This window comes from Martes martes (genome assembly GCF_963455335.1).
Source record: "Martes martes genome assembly, chromosome: 5".
Lineage (NCBI taxonomy): Eukaryota > Metazoa > Chordata > Mammalia > Carnivora > Mustelidae > Martes > Martes martes.
Window position 1 is genome coordinate 79,671,939 of NC_137892.1, and position 22,333 is coordinate 79,694,271.

The 22,333-nt window shown below is 39.8% G+C and overlaps 1 protein-coding gene across 1 annotated transcript; it reads left to right on the top strand.

Annotated features, from left to right (window-relative positions):
- Positions 1-19,336: 19,336 nt before the first annotated feature.
- ACTBL2 (actin beta like 2) lies at positions 19,337-21,001 on the top strand (the record flags this gene model as incomplete). The annotated part of the gene is made up of 1 exon (XM_080804785.1): positions 19,337-21,001. The coding sequence occupies one exon, from the start codon at positions 19,337-19,339 to the stop codon at positions 20,465-20,467; it is 1,131 nt and encodes a 376-aa protein (XP_080660911.1). The 3' UTR covers positions 20,468-21,001.
- Between the last annotated feature and the right edge of the window lie 1,332 nt (positions 21,002-22,333).

Below are 22,333 nucleotides of genomic sequence, written 5' to 3' on the forward strand. Positions count from 1 at the left end.
TCTATCCCTGGCCCTGGCCCCAGTTTACTGCTGACCTTCACTTGCTCCCACTCACAGCCTCCCAGAGCACCCATGGTGCTTTGTGACCCATATTTTGCAGTGCAAAGATCATTGCAATGATACTCGAAAGAATCTGAACATCTTGGACAGAGACCACCAAGTCAAGTCATTGTTAGGAGACCTCCTCACTGGTGTCTCTCCCTGGGGTCTAGTCCTCCAAGGGCTCTCTCTCTCTCTGGGGCTGTGCAGCTGCTCTTTGGATGTCAGTCCTTGACTAACGGAACTAAGGGGAGGAGAAGAGGGTGGTAGGAAATATCTCATTGCCAAATGGGATGGACGTTCTTGACAGAGATCGACCCAACAGTGCAGAAAAATTCAAGTAAAATGTGACTGTGTCTTCAAAGAATAGACACATCCTGTAATTTGAACTGGCCTTTCTCTCTGCCCTGCCATGCTATCCCTCCCCCAACCTCACCCAAAATTAAACCTTTTAATACCATGTACTTCATCTCATGACTCCATCATCACCATTTTACGCTCAGATGCAGATCACCCAGATAATTCCATAGGAACCTCATTTTCTGGCCTTTATTTCTTTCTTCACCAGGAAAAACCATCCCTTCTATTTTGAAAATCATTTCAGCTATTCTAAAGGTGGAACACGGTCCCCTCCTAGCTGATAGGGGTCTCTGGACACATTCTAAGCCTGATTTGGTTGACTGCCTGAAGAATTATCTCCCTTCTCTAAAACTAGAGGCACTCCAGGGGGGGGGCATCCCACCTATTATATTTGTTCATATTTAAGTTCTGGTCTCACATCTATTTCTTCCTCCCACTCACTCACTGGAATGCTCTAATAATGTGTTAAGTATTTGGGCCAAATAGAAAAATGAAGTTCCCACTTAACATTAGGTAGAGTTTTTGTTACCATCCCTAGGTCCCATTACCCTCTCAGGGGGGCCTGATTCATGAGGTCCTGCTCTAGTAGCATCCTCCCGTCCAACTGCCACCTTCTGGGAACTTACAGTATACAACTGTGTCGGGGAGGGCTGACTTTGCTTTGTGTGTTTTGGTTTGATTTGGTTTGGTTTGGTTTGCCAAGGAACAAATTTCTCTCTTTCCTTCAAAGTTGGTTTTCACCTTGCTCACCTAGAAGAAGCCAGAGGCCTGGAAATCTGTGATAATACTGCCCTTTTTTCCACCCAGTTCCCATGCCAAACCAGGCACCCCATATTTAAGAGACTCAGAGAAGTTGGACCAGGTGACTCTTAAAGTCTTTTACAATTTGAGATTCTGTAATTCTTCAAAATTTTTTCACCTCCTAAAACATTTTTTGTAAGTATAGACTCTTACAGTTTTTCTCCTTTTCGTGAATCATTTTCAGTGAGGCTAGTCAAAATCAAAAGGAATTAAAAGTAACAGAATCACATGTCTGTGGTTATTATTAATAAGAAACTATTATAACATCTATACGTATAATACATTTTAATTGCCTATTCTACTTCACTTTGTCTTCTTCAGAAGAAGTATTCTCTACAGAAACAAAAAAGTAAAATATATTTAAATTATAAGTAAATATGATTTAGTTACCTCCCCCCCTACAAAATTAAATGGGTAGGAATGCAGGATCCAATCTTCAGAGAGACTTAAAACCACCGAGTTCAGTGGTCCTCAGCCAGGAGTAATTTTGTTCCCCAGGGGACTTTTGGCAATGTCTGGGGACATCTTTGTCACAAATGAGGATAGCGGATAGAGATGTTACTGGCATCTGGTAGGTTTAGTACCAGAGATGGTGCTAAACATCTATAAAGCACAGGACAGCCTCACCAATAAAGAATTACCCAGCCCAAAACGTCAATGTCTACGCTGAGAAACCCTAGTCTACATTTATGAATGCAGCTGAAAATACAAAGCCATTGTTTTTCCACACAAAAGAGAAAACCATTTATTCTCATTAATAAATAGCAGACTCACTAAGTCAGGGAGCCACAGAAATAGCAAGGAATTCAGAGGTACTGCATAAATTTGAGGGCAAAGACTGGAGGTGGGACCTGCAGCTCTCCCTTTAATAGAGGTTTGCTGGCCACAGAGCAAGTCACTCATCAGCCACTGAAGAATGTTGCTGCCATCTAGGGGATGAAAATGGGAAAAAGCGCTCCACTCCTAGCTCCAAGGACACAAGCTACCAGGCATGCAGGCACATGTGTACTCACTCAATTCGTTTTCTCCATTTTATGTTTGCAGTATGTAATGGCAAGTCCACGTTTCTGATAAGGATGACAGGCACTTGGTAGCTATTTTTTATTCTAATAGTTAAATGGAGTAAAGAGCGAAGATTCAATCAATGGCACAAGAACTGCCTGGTAAGACCTGTCTTTCCGTTCACCTTTTTCATTGAATCATAGCAAGATAATGACAAGTTCTCAGCATAATAGAATTAAACAGAATTCCTTTGCTTTTAAAGAAGAAAATGGTGAAGTTTAAAAATTAAATGAACTCTAATTAAATGAAAATTAAGAACCAGAGTGTAAACAGAAGTCGTTCTCCAGCCAAACACATTGTTACTTCTACACACACACACACACACACACACACATACGGTCCACAGAGATAACAGTAGTGAAAGGACTTCTCGCTTTGAGAAAAATGGAAAGGAAATTTGCACCACCTTCTGTGTAGTTTCTGGAGAAGCAGTACCTAAGGCTAAGGGGTGCAATGTAAGCCAGAATTACAGGCTTCTGTCTCATTCCTTCTTGTGGTCTGCCTCAAGTTTACCATGGTTGGATGGTCTGAAAGTTGTCTGTTTTTCACATACCAGAGGTAGAAAACTTTCAACTCCTTCACCATAAGGGTTCCTAAACCTCTTAAAACAATGAGAAAACTCATTCTGATCTTTACCACATGCCTTTTGAATAGGTTGTGAACTCTATTTCTATGTTTTAGACAAAGTGATGGCTTTTTTTTTTTCCTTTTCTTTCTATTTGCTTTTTTTTATTAGGACAATTTATCCTGACTCACCCCATCCTCTAAATCCCAGACTAGCTCATAATTCAGGGTAGTTGAATGAAATCAGATGGCTCTTCCTTCTGATTGTTTCAATGGACTAGCCCTGCCCATCGCCATGCTCTAATTTTGCTGGAGTCCTGCAAATAGTACAATCCTGAGCTTATGTTATCCAAAGGGAAAAGCGTTAAGGAAAACAATTATACCAAGAGGAGAGAAACTCATAACTATGACATGATTACATAATTAGCCAAAAGTAAGAATTATCTGACAATCTGCCACCTCTTTTGCAGTCCAGCCCATAGACTCCACATGGATAGGTGGATGGGTAGACAGATGGATGGACCAATAGGGATGGACAAGACACAAAGTTTCCATTACAGTTCCAGCATTTCTGTACATTTTCTACAGCCCAATTCTCCTAAACAAAGAATCTCATGCAATATATTATATGAGAAATCTGTCTTAGATAAATGCAAGGTGTTATTGAGGGTAGACACTGTTATTAATATTTACACTGCATTAAGTATTAATGTGTTTGGATTGCATATAAAATATCATCTATTTACTTACTTCAAGAAGTTATGAAAATCAAGTGAGAGAAGGCAAAGAAAATACGTAAATGATATCATGCATATTTTAAGATGACATCGTTTTTATCGAATACAGTAAAACTGAATTGAGGCCACTTATATGTCACAGAGTCAATTTTCCTGAAGGTGATGGCAGTTTCCATGGACATGGATGCTTATTCCTTCAAAGATCAAATATTCTAAACTATCTCTCCTCTCAAAAAAAGGAAACATGATTTGATAAGTAGAGAGCATAACTTGAAATTGAGATATCCTCCACCCATTTCATGAAATATCATCCTTGTACCTAGTCCAATTCATAAATTATTTTACCTTGTAGAGAGAAGGAACCCTTAAGTAAGATCTACTGGAAGTTCTTCTTTATCAATTTATTTATTGTTTGTGTTTTATAGGATATATGGGCAATAGTAATGGTATCCTGATATGTAAGAAAATCAATATACAAAATTGTATGTATATAAAAATATGTGTGTGTATGTATGTATGTGTGTGTGTGTGTGTATATATATATATATATATATATATATATATATCTCAACAATGTAGGGAAAATATGTGAAAATCATACGTGATTATCCCTCGATGGTGAGATTAGGTTTTTCCTGCTTAAATGAGGGAATGAGAGTCCAGTATATTTTGATCTTCTCATTTTTATCAGAGTTGTATATATGCATATTTTGAATTCATTTAGTTGTAAAATGTTGATAATGAAAAACATGGATTTCCCTGCCTCGCCTCGTTCTACCACAAATTTCTTCTCCTCAGAGGCAACTAATTCTTTTAGATGCTTGTTTTGGGTTTTGCCTCTTTATTTTTTTTATTTTTTTTAAGATTTTATTTATTTATTTGACAGACAGAGATCACAAGTGGGCAGAGAGGCAAGAAGACAGAGAGGAGGACTGGGTTTTGTCTCTTTATTTTTAAATAACATATTTATACAGCTATTTCTTGATGTTGTAGATTTAGATACTGTGTCCTCCTATTCTGGAAAAGGAAGATTTAGCACTATTGATGCCTCCTCACACTCATGAATTTCCTTGTTCCCAACCTCCAGTGTAATTATATCATTCATTACTATGGAATCATTATCCAGTATTTATTTTGTAACAGTATCCATACCCAAAAACTCTATCAAAAGAATCTGTCTTTTCTCAGGGCACTCAAGCACATCAGAAATTCTAAAAGCGGGGCACCTGGGTGGCTCAGTGGGTTAAGCCGCTGCCTTCAGCTCAGGTCATGATCCCAGGGTCCTGGGATCGAGTTCCGCATCGGGCTCTCTGCTCAGCAGGGAGCCTGCTTCCCTCTCTCTCTCTCTGCCTGCCTCTCTGTCTACTGTGATCTCTGTCAAATAAATAAATAAAAATCTTTAAAAAAAAAAAAAAGAAATTCTAAAAGCTTCATCCTTCCCTGTGTAACATCTTCCTAGAAACTTCTTTGCTCCAGTCCTCTCTGGATGTATTGCTCTCCTTACTGGTTTCACATCTATGGTATCTGGAGATTTCTTTGGCTTCTCTCCTGAGTTGAGTTTCTTACTTTCTGGATCCCATGTTTTCCTCATTCTTGGCCTATCTCTGGTTTTTCTTGAGCACATATGCTAGCATTAACTGTGAAAAGGTCAGTGAGAGAAAATTTTGAGGCCCCACATATCTTAGAAGGCTTTTGTTTTCCCTCTTACTAATTGAGAGATGGCTGGGTATAAAACACTAGTGCGGATGTCATTTTCCCTCAGGATTCCTATTTTACTATTGAAAAAACTGAAGAAATGAATTCTCATTTGTTTTGATCCTCTGGGGTGGTGGTTTTTTGTTTGGGTTTTGTTGTGTTTTTTGTTGTTGTTGTTTTGGTGTGTTTTTGTTTTTTCCACTTACGCTTTTAGGACCCTTTCTCTATGCCAGTATTCTAAACTGTCGCAATGATGTGGGTTGTGACAGGAGTTCGCCCATCTACTTGCAAATTCAACAGTTCAATCTGGAAGTTTGCATCTTTCAGTTCTGGAAATTTTTTCTTATTTCACTTCTTCTATAACATCCTTCTTTCTCTTTTTTCTTTTTTTTTTTTTCCTTTCTGTAATTTTTGTTAGTTAGGTTTTGTACCTGCTGGATTAAATTCTTTTTGAAAAATAATTCTTTTTCTCTTATTTTTCTACCTTTTTATCATTTTGTTACACTTTCTGCGAGCTTTCCTCAATTTTATCTTCCAATTATGTTATTGAAATCCTTATTTGCGCAATCTTGTTTTCAAGTTCTAAGAGCTCTGTTTGGTTCTCTGAATATTTCTTTTTATGTCATTCTGTTCTTGCTTTATAGATGCAGTGTCATCTATTATCTCTCTAAGGATACAATTTATAGCTTTATTTTTTTAGGCTTTTCTTTGTTCTGTTTCTTGCATTTTCTCAACTTCTTTCATGTTCTGTTTGTTCCCATTGTCTCTTTAGGGTCTTTCATATTAGAAGTTTTTATCAGATGGCCGGTATTCTTGGCCATTGCTCACACTTAAGAGTGAGGCAATAAAAAGCCTACTGGAAGTTCTTAAAGTAACAGACCTTACTGTGGGATGATTTCAGAGACACCTGGCTGACAATCTCTGTGGATCTTTCCTATTAGGCTCATTTTGCCCTCCACTGTCTTGCTTAGGTAATACAAACCTGGTGGGAGGCATGTTTTTAAAGTGCAATTGGGAAAGGAGGCTGAGGATCGCTCTCAGCACTATGTAGGCTTTTATTTCATCCCTCAGTGGAATCTATTCCACAACAAGGTGTGGTTCTAGAATACAAATAAGCTCATCTGCATTTGACAAATAGAAAATATATGTCAGGGAAAAAATCCAGAAATTACCTTAATTTACATGCAATATTTCTGAAGAACAGGAGAAGAGAACGTAGAATAGAATTACAAATTTCGGCAAAACAAGAAAAAATTTCCTGTATTTTGAAAATTAAAAACAGGCACGTCTACCTGTATGACTCTGGAGTCCTGACAGGTTGTGCTGCCTCAGTGGCGACTCACGGGCAGCCCCACTGCCTTAGAACACCACTTCTGTCTACACCAGGTCCGTCCCTAGCAGTCCTGCTAGGGCTGTTACCAACATTCCTGCTCAACTCTTTCTCTGACTTCTGACCAGCATAATAAGCCCCAGCCACAATAAGCTGTCTGCCTCCACAGTTACTGTTTTTATTAACACTTTGGGTAAGTTTTGACTTCTCCGCCTCAATCCTTTTTTCTTTTTTCTGTTTTGCATATGACCTTGTATTTTTAGGAAGCAAGTTGGAAGACTGGATTTTCATTCTGTCTTAGGGTAGACTGTCCACAAAACTGGCCACAACATTTCCTCTCTCTGAATCCACACTCCCTTCGCAACAAATATGATTTTGGAGCTCTGTCTATCAAGAGGTAGCACCTATCCTCCCTCCCCTTGAATCTGAGCTAGACCCGTAACTTGCCTTGCCCCACTGAATACATGGAAGAGACACTGTCATTTCCAAGGCTAGGCCTCAAGAGTCCTTACATGTTTCCACTCATTCTTGGAACTCTGCCCAGATCAAGTAAAAGGCCTGGGCTTAGCCTGCTGAAAAATAAAAGACCATCTGGACCACAAATGAGTCAGCCCAGCTTTCCTAGCTGAAGCCCCAGAGATATGGGGCAGGGGTGGGAAGGGCATCTTTGATATATCTGCTCTCGATCCATATTTGTAGCCAACTTTCCTGTTTCTAACCCCAATGTGCCCCCAGTTTTAGAAGGACCAGGGGTCTCAGATTACTAAGCCTTTCTGGGACTCTGCAGTAAGGCATTATTGCTTCTGGGCCTCCCCTACTCCCAGCTGAGGTTTCTGTTTCCTCAAATCAGCTTAGTTACTACTCATTCACGTTTTTCCAGCTTTCAAAATGTTATTGCTCTGATGTCCTCTCCTGCTCTCTTTGTCCTTGTTTTTACTGAATTTTTATTTCCTTACTGCAAAGTTTAGTAGTATTTGGAGTGAAAGTGTAGACAAACACATATGCTTAATCTGCCAGAATTAACAAGATGTCTCCTCACTTCATTTTATAAATGAGGAAACAAGTCACAGCAGCCAAGTGGTTTGCCCAACACCACCTGTGAGGTTAGTGAAAAATCTGAAACCATCCAAAGCCCTGGGAGCAGTCCAGTGTTCTCTCCTCTTTTCCCTGCTACCTCCATGATTAAGTCGGGAAGCCCATCAACAGGACTAAATGTAAATGTTACCCCTATTTGAAATGACTGCTGGTTTCTTGTGTATATCACACAAGATTCTGCAATACCATGGTTATGTTCTAGCCTTGACAAATACTACGACAAGCCAATTTAATAAACAATATGAAGAATATAATAGAAGTGTACTTATAAATATATAAATAAATTTTCATATAAATATGTGATCTCTGCTGATGTCCAAACCATCATTCCCATAGAACTGTGAATTTTAGTATTCTCATAAATTATGTGTAAATTCTTAGACACAAATTGCAAAATGTTCAGTAAGTGTTTTATATTCTAACTACATAAACAAAAGTCTGTGCTTTTGAAACAAAATTGCATGGTATATAAAGTGGCCTTGCTGGACAAGTAAATGACTCTGGAGCCAATAAGAAGAGGCTAGAACTTGGTGTTTCAAAACAATACCAACAACATATTTTGACATCTGTTGGCCCACAGATCAGTTATAGGTATCTAGTTTCTGCCAATAATTATCACTGATTATGCAAAAGAACATGGTTCAGATGTTGGGGTCACTTATGCAAAACCCACATGGGCTGTCATAATCCTCCCTCCCGTCTTCCAGGGGCCATGCTCAACTCTGCCACACCACTCCAGTGGGCATCAAGCCAGCATGGGGTCAGGACCTCTTGTGCATCCAAACCCCAAGAATAAGAAAACCCTGCATGGATAAGACACTCTTGCCTTATTTTTTCCATGCTTATACACTGTCAAAATCAATGAGTCTTGAAAGACAGTTTAACTTCCATCTTTACACAGAGTGTACCACTCTTGAAACCTAGGATGACCAACCCTTGACTAGCTTATCGAATTTAAACCACTCTATATTGGCTTCAGGGTCTTTCACCAATTGTGACCTTCCTTTAAACATCCTTAACATTCCTTTCCTTAGTGCTAAACATAGACTCCTGCCCCATACACAGAGTTCGTTCAGTTCCCATTAGGATCCTTGCCAGGAATGTTCTGCTGCCTGCTCTTCACCCTCCTTCACAGCAAGGAGGCACAAGTGACCAGAGCTGAGGAGGCATCCTGGAGAGTTACAGGGAATGCAATTATTGTTGCAAATATTCATTGAATTTCTGCTTTTACCACACAGCCTGCGAAATGCTTTATGGGCATCATTTCATGACAACCTCAGACAACTTTATGAGGTAGACACAATTATCTGCAGCTCAGACAGGAGGAATCTTTTGGACATTCTGAAATGCCCCAGGTTACAGACCTAACAAGTAGGGGAACAAGCCAAGCTCTGTCAAATTCTAGAACTGGGTTCTTAGCCACTATATTTTGGTAGCTATTGTAGAACAGAGTGAGGCCGAGAAGGTTAGATTTTATGTGATAGCAAATCTGTAGCCTCGGAGACTTCAGGAGACATGATTTAAAGGTTTGCTGACAGTAGGCTTCAGAAGGGTTTAGAGTTGGAAGTGGTGGTCAGCAAAGTTCTCTGGAACTAGCTGACCATGAGTGACGAAGGCCTGAACTTAGGTTTCTCACAGCACATTAAACACTCACACCTACAAAGAACACCAGTGGAGAAAGGTAGGAGCAGGGCTACAGGACTGTGGGGGCCAAGAGGGAATGGAGAACTCACACCCTTTCCAAGAGAAAGAGATTCTACTCAGCTGCAGTTTGGGAATGAGATGCATCATTGCTTGATCTTCCCATTTTTTAAGCAAATAGGGGCAGAAACGAGAAAATGGAAATTATCTCAAAAAATATTCAATAGAATTTGATATCACACCACACTGTATATTTTTTAAAAAGAATAAAATGGTTAGGTCAAAAAATAACAAATTAGAAAATAGAGTGATTTTAAAAATGTTGAGGCCACTGATACAAACAGAACACTAGAGAAGCTGGTAAATTTAGTATTGGATCTATTAGGTTAGAACTTATACAGGTAACATGTGGGAATGTTAACATACCCAATCAATCAAGTATTTTTTTTAAATAAACACTGGAAGTATAGGTCAATAATTAATGATTAAACAACTAAAGTTGCAAGACCCTGTTATAGGCACTATTAGAGATAAAATGGGAACATGACCTAGAGAGTGTAGTAAGGGAGACAACCACACACAAAAATAAGACAAAACAGAAAAGAATAAAAACTACAATAGAAATATGAGCTAAGTGCTATGGCACTTGAGAGATGCAAGAGATTAATTCCTCCTGAGGAACCTGGTAGCGTCTGGAAGGAACAATGTAGCACAAGAGAAGATGGGGAGGACATTCCCAGTGGAGTAAGCAATGTCAGCAGGTCCAAGGAACAGGAATAGCAATTAGTCTAGGAGACTGGAGCATAAAGTTCATGGATGGAGGGAGGAGAGGATGGTAAATATCAGGCTAGGGAACTAGGTCGGAGCCAGATAATAGAGGGCCTTAAAGTCTATATTAAGTAGTATGGACTTTGTTCTATAACGAATGAGAGAGTCCTCAAAAGCTTTAGAGCAAGGAGTGACAAGCCCATATGTGAGTCATACACTAATCTTTTATTTCTGTAAATGAATGTCTGATTTGCATAAAATGAGTGAAGATCTGCTTTATATCTCTCCCCTGTCACTCTACTTACTTTAGCAAGTCTTGACCTTGGGATAATGTTCTTGAATTCTATTGCATTTTTTATGTTCTATACAGTACTTCTACTTAACCTTTTTTCTAAACGAAAGTCTTCTTTTCTTCCTTCTTTTTTGGTGAGAACTAGAAATATCAGTTTTAACCAAGGATTTCAACAAAAGAGTTTTTCCTCTTTTGTTTTAATCTCAAAGTCTGATATTCCACTAATTTGACCCAGATTCCATCTGTAGCTTCATGTAACAAAAACCAATGCTTTTCTTTGGCAAATTCTTTTAGCACCTTTGAGCGTCATTTTTCAAAGAACCCATAGTTTCAGAGCAAAGCGATCTGAAGAAGTCAAAATGCATCCATGTCCCTTAAACAGGTAGGATTCCTACTGTAAAGAAAAAGAAAAAAAAATGCCCAGAATGTGATAATGTCATTTAGAAACTCAATTCAATCTCTTCAACCTATCCAGCCAGAACAAGAGAAAATTCCAGGAGCCAGACCTTTGAATTTTTCCTTCAAGGTGGCAACAAAGATACTTTCCCAGAAAACAGAGTTGTAATTCATTATATTCTCAGCAATATTTTTCTATTAGCTAAAACCCTTCCTTCTATAAAGTAAACCTGTTCCACCATATTCTATCATCAATAAAACAAGGAAAAACAGAACATTTCTACCTGCCCTGCCATCTTTTAACTGGATTCCTTTAAAGTTAAGTGTGACATTTAGACATTTGTCATATAGCTAAGAAACTCAACCACCTACCATTTTCCCTCTCTTGCAGATACCAACCCATCCCTCAAACAAGAAGGGGCCATACAACACGTTTCCACTTGTCCTTTTCCCCATTCCACCCCACCTCACCCCCCACAAAATTCATGTTGCTCTTTAGTTTGTCACAATGCGTTAAACTCACAAGCCTACAAGAAGCATGAATGGAGTAGGGTGGGAGCAATGCTATAGGGCTGTGGGGGCAAGAAGAATGGAGAACTCATATCCCTTCCCAAGCAGGGAGCTACTATTCAGCTGTAGTTTGGGAATGAGATCCAATGTTGTCTGAACTTCCTATTTTTTTAAGAGAAGTAGAAATTCCAAAGTCTACTTATTTTATAACTATTCAACACTAAAAATTCAAAAGCATTTGTAGAACACTGCATGGACCAAGGTAATGCCTGGGGCTCTAGTTTACAGGCTATGTACTACCTCAAGGTCTAGACGCAGTGAATAATCCAGAATCTACACCAAGTTGTAGTGCCATCTTTCCTGTAGCTTCTTCCACGTCATTTTTCCTATGCTTGATGACTTGATAACTGAAGGAAGAGAAGCCATCAATGGACAGATTTCATGTTCTGATATTCCACTGTACTTGTTTTCATCTAGGTATCCTACCTTCTATATGAGATCTGCTCCCCTCCTCTCCTGAGCCCCAGCCCAAAAAGTCAGCCTGCCCATTCATCCTTTTTCCGGCCAGAGGTAAATATGCAGCCCTGCTGTCAGCAAAGGGAAAACTAAGAAAACTCTCAGGAGGCCCTACTAGTCCCAGATGCTGGAAATAATTTCCTAGGTATGTCTCCTGAGATCTCCAGAAAGAATGCTTCCCTTGGCTTAAAAAAGAAAAAACTACATTGAGTCATAGCCTCCCAGTCAAAATGTCCTTCACTGGAAGTGAATTATGCAGCTTCCCAACCTTAATGAGCCTTTTCACCCCACATCACCCATCCTCCAGGTACTCTGTCCAGCACAGCACATTTCCATAGCAGCAAGCAGTCTTTCAAAGAAGAGAGTCTACTTGTAGTATAGTATTTGACCATCCACAATCCCACTGTGTAGTTTTAACTAGAAAAGGGCTTGTAGATGATCTTAATAAAAATGTGCAAGAAATTAGATATGATACTTGAGTAGTCAAAAAACAAGTTCACCAGAATGAAGAATAAACACCAAGCACAAGTCAATGACTGAAAGGCATTTTTTGTGTTTGGTTTCTTGTGTGTTTATGAAAGACTGGACTCATTAAATTAGCCTTGTGGACCTGTGATCTCTCCAGCTCCAGATCACACTTGCATTCATAGTTGTTCCCTATCTGTAAGATCTTCCCATCGAGGCCTGGCAAGTCCTTCCCACCCAATCAATCATCTCAGCATCCAGTGAATTAACCTTCACTCTAACTTACATTCTCTAAGGTGGTCTGACCACAAAGGCCTTTGTTTGGGCCTAACATTTCACTATTCTCAACTTTTGCCACCTTTACCTCTATATCCTGTACTTCCTGTCTATCTTGGTTGGCTTCTGCTCTTGGCCTGCTTCAGGGACCATTGGGGAATATACACATTAAACCCTGTGTTTACAAGGTTCGCCATGCTTCCTAAACTAGAGTCCTCACCATGCTATCTACTGTTCATGCTTGGCATGTCATGCTCAAATCTGGATATTTAGGGACAATGCCACTGGGGTCTGAAAACTGATACTTGAAAGGTTCCATTTCCCATATGGCTGCAATCCAAAGGATGCATTTGCCTTCTTGATTTAGTTTTTGCTTTTTTGGCCCACTACCCATACTATTCCCTCCTGAAATCACTCTCACACTATTTTTTTTACTTTAAATAATAGCAATTTGCCTCTTTACTTGTAAATGTCTATCTTTCTCATCCAAATATGAACCCACCATTCCTTTTTTTTTTTCATTTAGAGAGTATGATATCCTAATATTCCTATTATTAATACACAAAAACCTGATAAATTTCTCAAGAATTTTATTCCATTTTCTTCTTTTGACTTCAATATTCAGCCTGGTCTCCACTCTAAGATGGTGTTTGGACACTCTAAGATGATGTTTCCTGAAAGGGAGTACAAAGACTTCACAGACACAATCCCAGCTGGTTTCCTCTCTCACAGGAGGCCAGCCAGACGCCCTGTACACTTTCTTGTAGCCCATCATCAGACAGAGCCCAGGCTCTAGAACTCACCTGCTTGGGTTCAAATCCTGACACTGCCACTATCACTGTGTACCTTTGGTTGGTTTAGTCGTTAAGCTTCAGTTTAATCTTTCCAAGATGGGGATGATAATCCTAGGTGCTTTGTAAGGATTATCATGAGGATTAAATAACTGATGTGTACGGGGGCGCCTGGGTGGCTCAGTGGGTTAAAGCCTATGCCTTCAGCTCAGGTCATGATCCCAGGGTCCCAGGATCAAGCCCTGCATCAGGCTCTCTGCCCAGCAGGGAGACTGCTTCCTCCTCTCTCTCTGCCTGCCTCTCTGCCTACTTGTGATCTCTGTCTGTCAAATAAATAAATAAAATCTTTAAAAAATAAAAAAAAAAAGAACTGATGTGTGCAGTTAGAACATTCAGCACCGAGACTGGCACACATGAAGTCATCAGCAATCACAGCTTGTTGTTGTTGTTGTTGTTGTTGTCATTGCTGTTTCTAGGAGGGGGAGGGGCAGACAGAGAGGCAAGAGAGAGTCCCAAGCAGGCTCCATGCCTAGTAGGGAGCCCGACACAGGCCGATCTCTCAGCTCCGAGATCACGACCTGAGCCAAAACCAAGAGCTGGATGCTCAACTGACTGAGCCCCCAGGTACCCCAGTAATCACAGTTTTTATTGCTACTCTCTCCAGCTTTCAGATCAGAAAACAGCCTGGAGCTCATCTCAGTCTTAGATGATATGTGCTTCACATCAGCAGCGGCTGAGCTACTGTGAATACTGATGCTTGCAACTGCATGACCTCGCTCCTCTGCTTTTTCTCCTCTTTCCTTGAAGTCAAGACATCTTCAGAGGTTCATCCACAACACACAGGAATCCGTCCCTCCTCTTCACAACTTTTTCACACATCAATCAAACTAGCCAAAAATTGACCTATGGCATATTTTAAAAGTTAAGATTTAGGAAGTACTGCCATAAAATCCAAATCCATCAAATCCAGTGTCCTTTAAACATCAGTGGGGAGCCCTTTCACCCTGGGGAGTAGAATTTGCTCTTATTCACAGAAAGTAGGCTAGTACAGGTTGGGGTCTGAGGAGCTGTGGTCAGCTATACCATAAAAACAATTCCTGCATTCATATTATCCTTCCAAGTACACTCTGGAACTGGCCCATATGTCCCTCACCAAAGCTACTTCTTTCTCCTTCATGCCCACACTTGCCTTAAAAAAGTCAGGTTTTATTTGGGGGAGAGGCTGTTAAATTTTTTTTGTTTTTTTATATCTCTACAAAGTCCTATGTATTAAAACAAAAAGCAAATAACTACTACTACTATTAACTAATAGTAATAACTAATAACTATTATTGGTGGACTTATTTTAAGAGATTATTGAAACTATGTTGGAGACTTCTCTGAATAAACATTTACAGTTTCTAAGATATGATTAAGTCATTTCATCAATATGAAACATAAATAAAATCATATTTAACCATAAAAAATGAATTTTTTAACTTGTAAACATGGTCAGCTATGCCTATTAAGGAATAGATTAGAGTGTGTAATTTAAAAATCTTATGACCTGGGGTGCCTGGGTGGCTCCGTGGGTTAAAGCCTCTACCTTCGGCTCGGGTCATGACCCCAGGGTTCTGGGATCAAGCCCCGCATCGGGTTCTTTGCTTGGCGGGAGCCTGCTTCCCCCACCCCTCTGCCTGGCTCTCTGCCTACTTGTGATCTCTGTCGGTCAAATAAATAAATAAAATCTTCAAAAAAAATCTTACAACCTACCCACCCACATATTTGTTTATTAAACAAGTGTCAAATCTCCACTAAGAACAGAGCACAGATGAAGGAGATTCTCAGAGCAACCTACACCGTGGGAGAGGTAGATATGTGTGCAAAAGCTACAAAGGATGAAAAAGAGTATGGGGCACAAGGAGAGAATGAAATAAAAACCAACAAAGAAAGCAGCTGATCTCAATGTTCTAAACTGGATCCCCACGGTGGTGGCAGAAAGGGGCCTTACTAACATTCTCAGTCTCAGCAGTATGGTTAAGAGATGAGAGTCTGGGGACAGGAGATAATCACTAAGGCATGGCCTCTATGGGCACATGTGTGAGGAGCCCCTAGTCATATCCTCTGTGCCCACAGGGGAAATTCCATCCGATTCTAGAGTTGTCCTCCCTTCCTCATGCCTGTTCAGATTCAGACGCCCATTCCAAAGCCATGCTAACCCTTGTGGAGATACCTAGTTCCAAATACATTCTGGATTTTCTGATTTTATCCAAGTTGGTGGTGCTCATGCTGCAACATCCCCCCCCACTGGCCACTGGCAACCTCCTGCCCGTCCTCTGAGACTCAGCCCAGGGGTCCTCTTCCCCTCCTCTGGACCCCAGGTCCAAGGGCTCCTCCCTTCACCTTTATACACTCTGTGCTCCTTTTCTGTATACATCAACTACATTGTGCCCTGTTACCTGTGAATGGCATTCCACACATTAAACAGCTGGGCAGCACAGGCAGTGCCCATCAGAACCCAAGCTGGCTGCTCCACATCCATGCACAACGACCAAGGTTAGCTTGCTCGAATACAGCTTTCACCCACAAGATACTGAACTCTATAAAAATAAGGGCAAGCTTTTATTCACCAATATATCACCAGGGCCCAGCAGGTTTAGTAAGGGCTTGTGGATTGACTAAGTCTAAGATTACTTGGAAAGGAAAGATCATGAGAAGCTTGTGATGAGGATTAGAGTACAGCTTCAAACCACCTCAGCTTGTTATCCTTACATACAGCGCTCATGCCCATGCCTTACTCAGGGTTTGTACAGCTGTATCATAGTCAGACTAGGTAAAAGTGAAAGAAAATGATATGCTGGCCTTCCAAAAGTTCATCATAAAGGCCCCCATAGGTTTTAGATGTAGGTAACTAGCTAAGCATTCGTAAATTCCAGTCAGTTAGAAAACTTACTACCTTTGGGAACGGTATCCCAGAGCCCAGTATTTGTAAAGCCATCTCCTCTATCTCACTCATACAAATTCTTACTACTTTTCATATTTTTAAGTAGTCCAATAGATGATATTTTTAGTTGACTGCTGAATTATAATATATCCCTTTCGTATGACTGGGGGTTAAGTTTAAAATAAGTTTAAGCTTATTTTAAGAATATATAATTGATGAAAAATTCTTTACACCAAAATTACAACAGAGGTTAGAAGGTCTTCTAGCAAATCACACATCAGCTTCACTCTCAAGACATCAATTATGTTGTGTGATCTCATTACCAAACTACTCTCAGTTCAAAGGCAATTATAAGGGGAGTACTATAGTAAATCCAGAATCTAAAGGCTGCACTTGGTGCCCTATGGACTTCTCTGCTGACATGGCTTTGTTCTGTATTCCAGATCAGAGAGTCATACATGGTGACTGGTACTAAATGCAATGTGTTTTCTTTTCAGTTTTGTACAATGTGTGTGTAATTTGCTACGGCTCTAAAAAACAAAAACAGACATTTCCAGACATTTCATCCTATAGCCATAAAACATTATTTTAATCAAAACCTTGCTTGGGGCGCCTGGGTGGCTCAGTGGATTAAGCCTCTGCCTTTGGCTCAGGTCATGATCTCAGGGTCCTGGGATCGAGCCCCACATCGGGCTCTCTGCTCAGCAGGGAGCCTGCTACCCCCCTCTCTTTGCCTGCCTCTCTGCCTACTTGTGATCTCTGTCTGTCAAATAAATAAATAAAATCTTAAAAAAAAAAAAAAACAACCCTGCACATGTGTTACATGAAAAAGAAGGACACAAAACCATCCAGTGTGAAGGTTTGAGGGTGAGTTCTTTAATTTTGTTGAAGGAGAACTGATTTTGCAGTTACAGAAAAAATTAAGGGATAGAACAATCCTGGTCAGAAAAGAAGCAAAACTATGCATTTTGTAGTGAAACGCATTCTACCAAAATGGACTGTCATCAGGAAGGTTCTGAAGGCACATTATAGGAAAAGGACTGGGAAAACACAGAGAAAAGTAATTCTAAAATTCTTTATCATGCTGTGCTCCAAGATGAGGACTAGACACTTATAGCCTGGTGTTACCATGATTCTCTAAGAGGTTCATGGGCAAAGACACCAGCCAGCTAGTTCTCATGGCCTTGAACTAGAAGGCACATTGTCAAGTACTACAGAGCTGCTGCTACTTCTTACAAAATGACAATTAGTTAATTAATTAACCCAGACAAAGGTGATTTTGGAGAACCCAGATGTGGGCATGAAAAACTGCTTCACTTTAGAAGAGCTGAGAGGTAGATTATATCCTATTTACATAGCATAATGGGATCAAAATAATGAACTTTCATAATCGCTGTTTCTCTGTAACATATTACTAACATCCTACATTATATCATGGAACACATTTTACTAGATAGTCTATATTTTTATATTGAAAATAATATCCAAACAAACTATTAATAGGAAATGATCAGGGGTGCCTGGGTGGCTCAGTAAGCTGAGGCCTCTGCCTTCGGCTCGGGTCATGATTCTGGGATCCTGGGATTGAGCCTCACATCGGGCTCTCTGCTTGTCGGGGAACCTGCTTCCCCTCCCCTCTCTCTCTGCCTGCCTCTCTGCCTACCTGTGATCTCTGTCTGTCAAATAAATAAATAAAATCTTTTTAAAAAAATAGGAAATGATCAGGGTGTAAATACCGTATATCCTAAAATTGAAGGAAAGTATTAACATTTTCATCACCATAGAGAGGCATGATGTTATAATACATTACATGAATCTTGAAAATCAAAATGTTTTAAAGATCAGCTCAAATACATCATTTCAAAATTTATCATATCACTTAATTATGTTCATTGTTGCACAACTAGAGTTATTACAAATAAATGAAATTCCTATAACCAGCATTTTACCTAATAAATCATGCAGCACAGTTAGTCATTGAGCCTCTATGCAGTCAACATGGACCCAATAACCCTAGTTCCTGAAAAATGTCTGGGCATAGTAAGTGCTTAATATAATTTGGTTGTTAGGAAATTATAACAAGAAAGAAAATCTGGGGGCGCCTGGGTGGCTCAGACAGTTAAACGTCTGCCTTCAACTCAGGTTATGATCTCAGGGTCCTGGGATTGTGTCCCACATTGGGCTTCCAGTTCAGCGGGAAGCCTGCTTCTCCCTCTCCCACTCCCCCTGCCTGTGTTCCCTCTCTCGCTGTGTCTCTCTCTGTCAATAAATAAGTAAAATCTTAAAAAAGAAAGAAAGAAAGAAAGAAAATCTGTAGTGGTTTACTTTATTGATCACTTTATTGCTTTTAGTTGTTCTCTGATGGATTAGAAGTCTATTAAATATCCCTAAATTTTGCACAACACAAATGCATGGTAAGTACAGCTATCAGGCCATCCTTGGCCATTCATTATTTTCATCCATTAAGATGATTTCAATTATGACAACATCCTGTGGGATTAGGACCTTAATAGGAAAGAAATTGAGTTTTCAGCATTGCGCTTTTCATCAAAACAATATATTAAGAATGAAAAGTAAAGCTAGTGTGGAGAAAATGGACCCGGAGGGTAAAGAGAGGAGGGAGTGGTCCTCCCAGCAGTGTTCCCATACCTCGCACTAGTTTTCTTTCATCTTGCTTGGACATCCCCCACTGCAGCAGCATCGTTATGTAGAGACTGAGCCAATACATGCTGACAACCTGTGTGTGGGTTGTCTAATTACAGTAACCTCAGATTTGACCATTCGGTAGCCAATTTTCTCTTTATAAAGGAAGGCCTACTAATGATTTATATAATCATCATCATCATTATTAATACCTCAAAGGCAGCTCCACCCAGAAATGCTGGGAACTGGTGGGACTGGACATGGGTGGGGCCAGTGTGTACCTTTAAATACCAGTCATCACAGCACAGGATCCCCTCTCTGAAGGCAGCTCTAGTGTTTTCAGCCTGTTCATTCTCTCCGTTGACCCTGTTGTCTGCTATTTACTCTACTTTTAACTTCTGTTCACCTGTCTGGAAGATTCGAGCCAGCACCATGACTGATGATGAGCTGTCTGCCTTGGTGGTAGATAATGGGTCAGGGATGTGCAAGGCAGGTTTTGGTGGTGACGATGCCCCCCGGGCTGTGTTCCCCTCCATGGTAGGACGTCCCCGGCATCAGGGGGTCATGGTTGGCATGGGACAGAAGGACTGCTACGTGGGGGATGAGGCTCAGAGCAAGAGAGGCATCCTGACTCTTAAGTATCCAATTGAACATGGAGTGGTCACCAACTGGGACGACATGGAGAAGATCTGGCACCACACTTTCTACAACGAACTCCGTGTGGCACCAGATGACCATCCTATCCTCCTCACCGAGGCTCCTCTCAACCCCAAGATCAACCGGGAAAAGATGACTCAGATCATGTTTGAGGCTTTCAATACACCGGCCATGTATGTGGCTATCCAGGCTGTGCTCTCCCTCTATGCCTCCGGGCGGACCACAGGCATCGTAATGGATTCTGGGGATGGAGTTACTCATACTGTGCCCATCTATGAAGGTTATGCTCTGCCTCATGCCATTCTACGCCTGGATCTGGCCGGCAGAGACCTGACTGACTATCTCATGAAGATTCTGACAGAACGAGGCTACAACTTCACCACCACAGCCGAGCGGGAGATTGTTCGTGATGTCAAAGAGAAGCTGTGCTATGTGGCCCTGGACTTTGAGCAAGAGATGGTCAGTGCTGCTGCATCCTCCTCACTTGAAAGGAGCTATGAGCTTCCTGATGGGCAAGTCATCACCATTGGTAATGAACGCTTTCGATGCCCTGAATCCATTTTCCAGCCTTCCTTCCTGGGCATTGAGTCGAGTGGGATCCATGAGACAACTTTCAACTCTATCATGAAGTGCGATGTGGATATTCGCAAGGATCTATATGCCAACATCGTGTTGTCTGGAGGCAGCACCATGTACCCTGGCATTGCTGACCGGATGCAGAAGGAAATCATAACCCTGGCACCTAGCACCATGAAAATCAAGATCATAGCTCCCCCAGAGAGGAAGTATTCCGTTTGGATTGGGGGCTCCATTCTGGCCAGCCTGTCTACATTCCAGCAGATGTGGATCAGTAAGCAGGAATATGATGAGGCTGGTCCTCCCATAGTTCATAGAAAATGTTTCTGAATAGTTTTCCTGCTAATAGGTTTACATTTTTTTTCCTTTTCTAGGTCATAGTGATGGTACTGCTTTTATCCACTTTCCATTGAGTCAAGGTAAATACTGTGCTCTTGATAGTGTAGGACCAGTAAACTGATCTCCATTAGAGTACTGTGGGCTCCTGCCCAGCTAACCACATCCTCACCTTTATCAACTCAAGGAGAATTCTGATACCATATTCTATTTTCTTCACCTATAGAATTCAAAGATATGTTGTCCTGCTTAAATGAAAATTAATGACCAGGAGTAAAATCAGAAGAAACACCCTTTCAGAATGGATAACTAGCATTTCCAAGCTTTAAAAACTAGTTCGTGCTTTAAATATTTAACAATAAACCATCTAACCCTATAAAAATGTGTATGTTAGCAAACATGTCTTATTAGTTAGTATTTTTTGTTTTGTTTTTCTCCTTTGTATAACAGAGATAATGAATTACATGTGTCAATAATATCCATGTATACATAAGTACCCAGGAAATAAAATATTATATCTTAAAAGACAATGATAAATTGGCTAATGGAAATTTTTTAGTTCCCCAACAGTCACTGTTTTAGTAGCTACATATTTTAATTGTTTCCCTTATTAAATAAGCATAATGAAACAGTCAATATTCCATTAATGTTTATAAATCAACTAAATTTTCAGCTCAGAGTGAAGTTCTGCGGTGAAACATATATTTTAATGTCTAATTTATTGAATTTCATTCTATTTGTAAAACAGCAAAACTACAGATAATGCCTAACTTTTAAAATAGAAATATTGGAGTATCTGGGTGGCTCAGTCAGGTAAGCATCCAACTCTTGATTTTGGCTCAGGTCATAAACTCAGTCATGAGGTTGAGTCCTGCAACAAGTCTGCTGGAGAATCTCTCTCTCCATCTCCCTCTGCTCCTCCCACACTCACACACATGTGTACTCTCTCTCTCACTTTCTAAATAAATAAAATATTTAAAATAAATAAATAAATAATAGAAATGTAATATAAAATTAATGTCATCATGCTACTGTTTGATAAAGAAAATTTTTTATTTCCATTTCTTAACGTAACACATCTTGAGTAATTTCTGTAGTCCATAATTTGGGTATTTCCCTAATCAAGGATCTCACTATGGGAAAGCATAGTTATAGCTTCTTACTAAATTATAAATTCTAACACCAGCATAGTAATTCCAATTTTATTCTGGGAAGATTAGAATAATTCTGCTTTATTATACCCAGTAACTAGAAATACTTCTTCATACAGAGTGTCTCTAAAATACTGACATCTTGGAAAATACTAGTGTATCTTCCTACAATCTCTAAAAATTTTTAATGAACCCAATGGTGCTTTTCAACAAATTTTAAGGACCAGTACGTTTATCTCAATCTATTCTGTGATTTCTGATTATCTGAATAACAGAGTTATTTATATCTTTCAGGTTTTTTTCTTTAAAATTAAAATATATTTGAGCATTGCTTACTAAGGCATCATCACATTCTCAGGAAAGAATAATTTCTTTTTTTCCTTTTAGTTGGAAAGCTTATACTTGTATTTTAAAAGTCTAAGTTGGAATCTGTAAGACTTTTTTGCTTATGACAAAACTTTTGAAAAAATTTACTTGTTTCTTATTTCCTTATTCTGACAACAAAATTTTTAAAAATGCTTTTAACCAAAATTAATCTCCAAAGGCACCTTATTTTATAAAACTTGGATTTTCTTTTGTCCTTCAATTAATTTTAAATAAATTAAAATTTCTTCATACTTACATGTCCTGTTATTTCCCCTCCATTCTTCCTAAAGAAATGTAGAACAATCCAGAGAGGATCACTTTTTATATGTGTGACCTATTCATC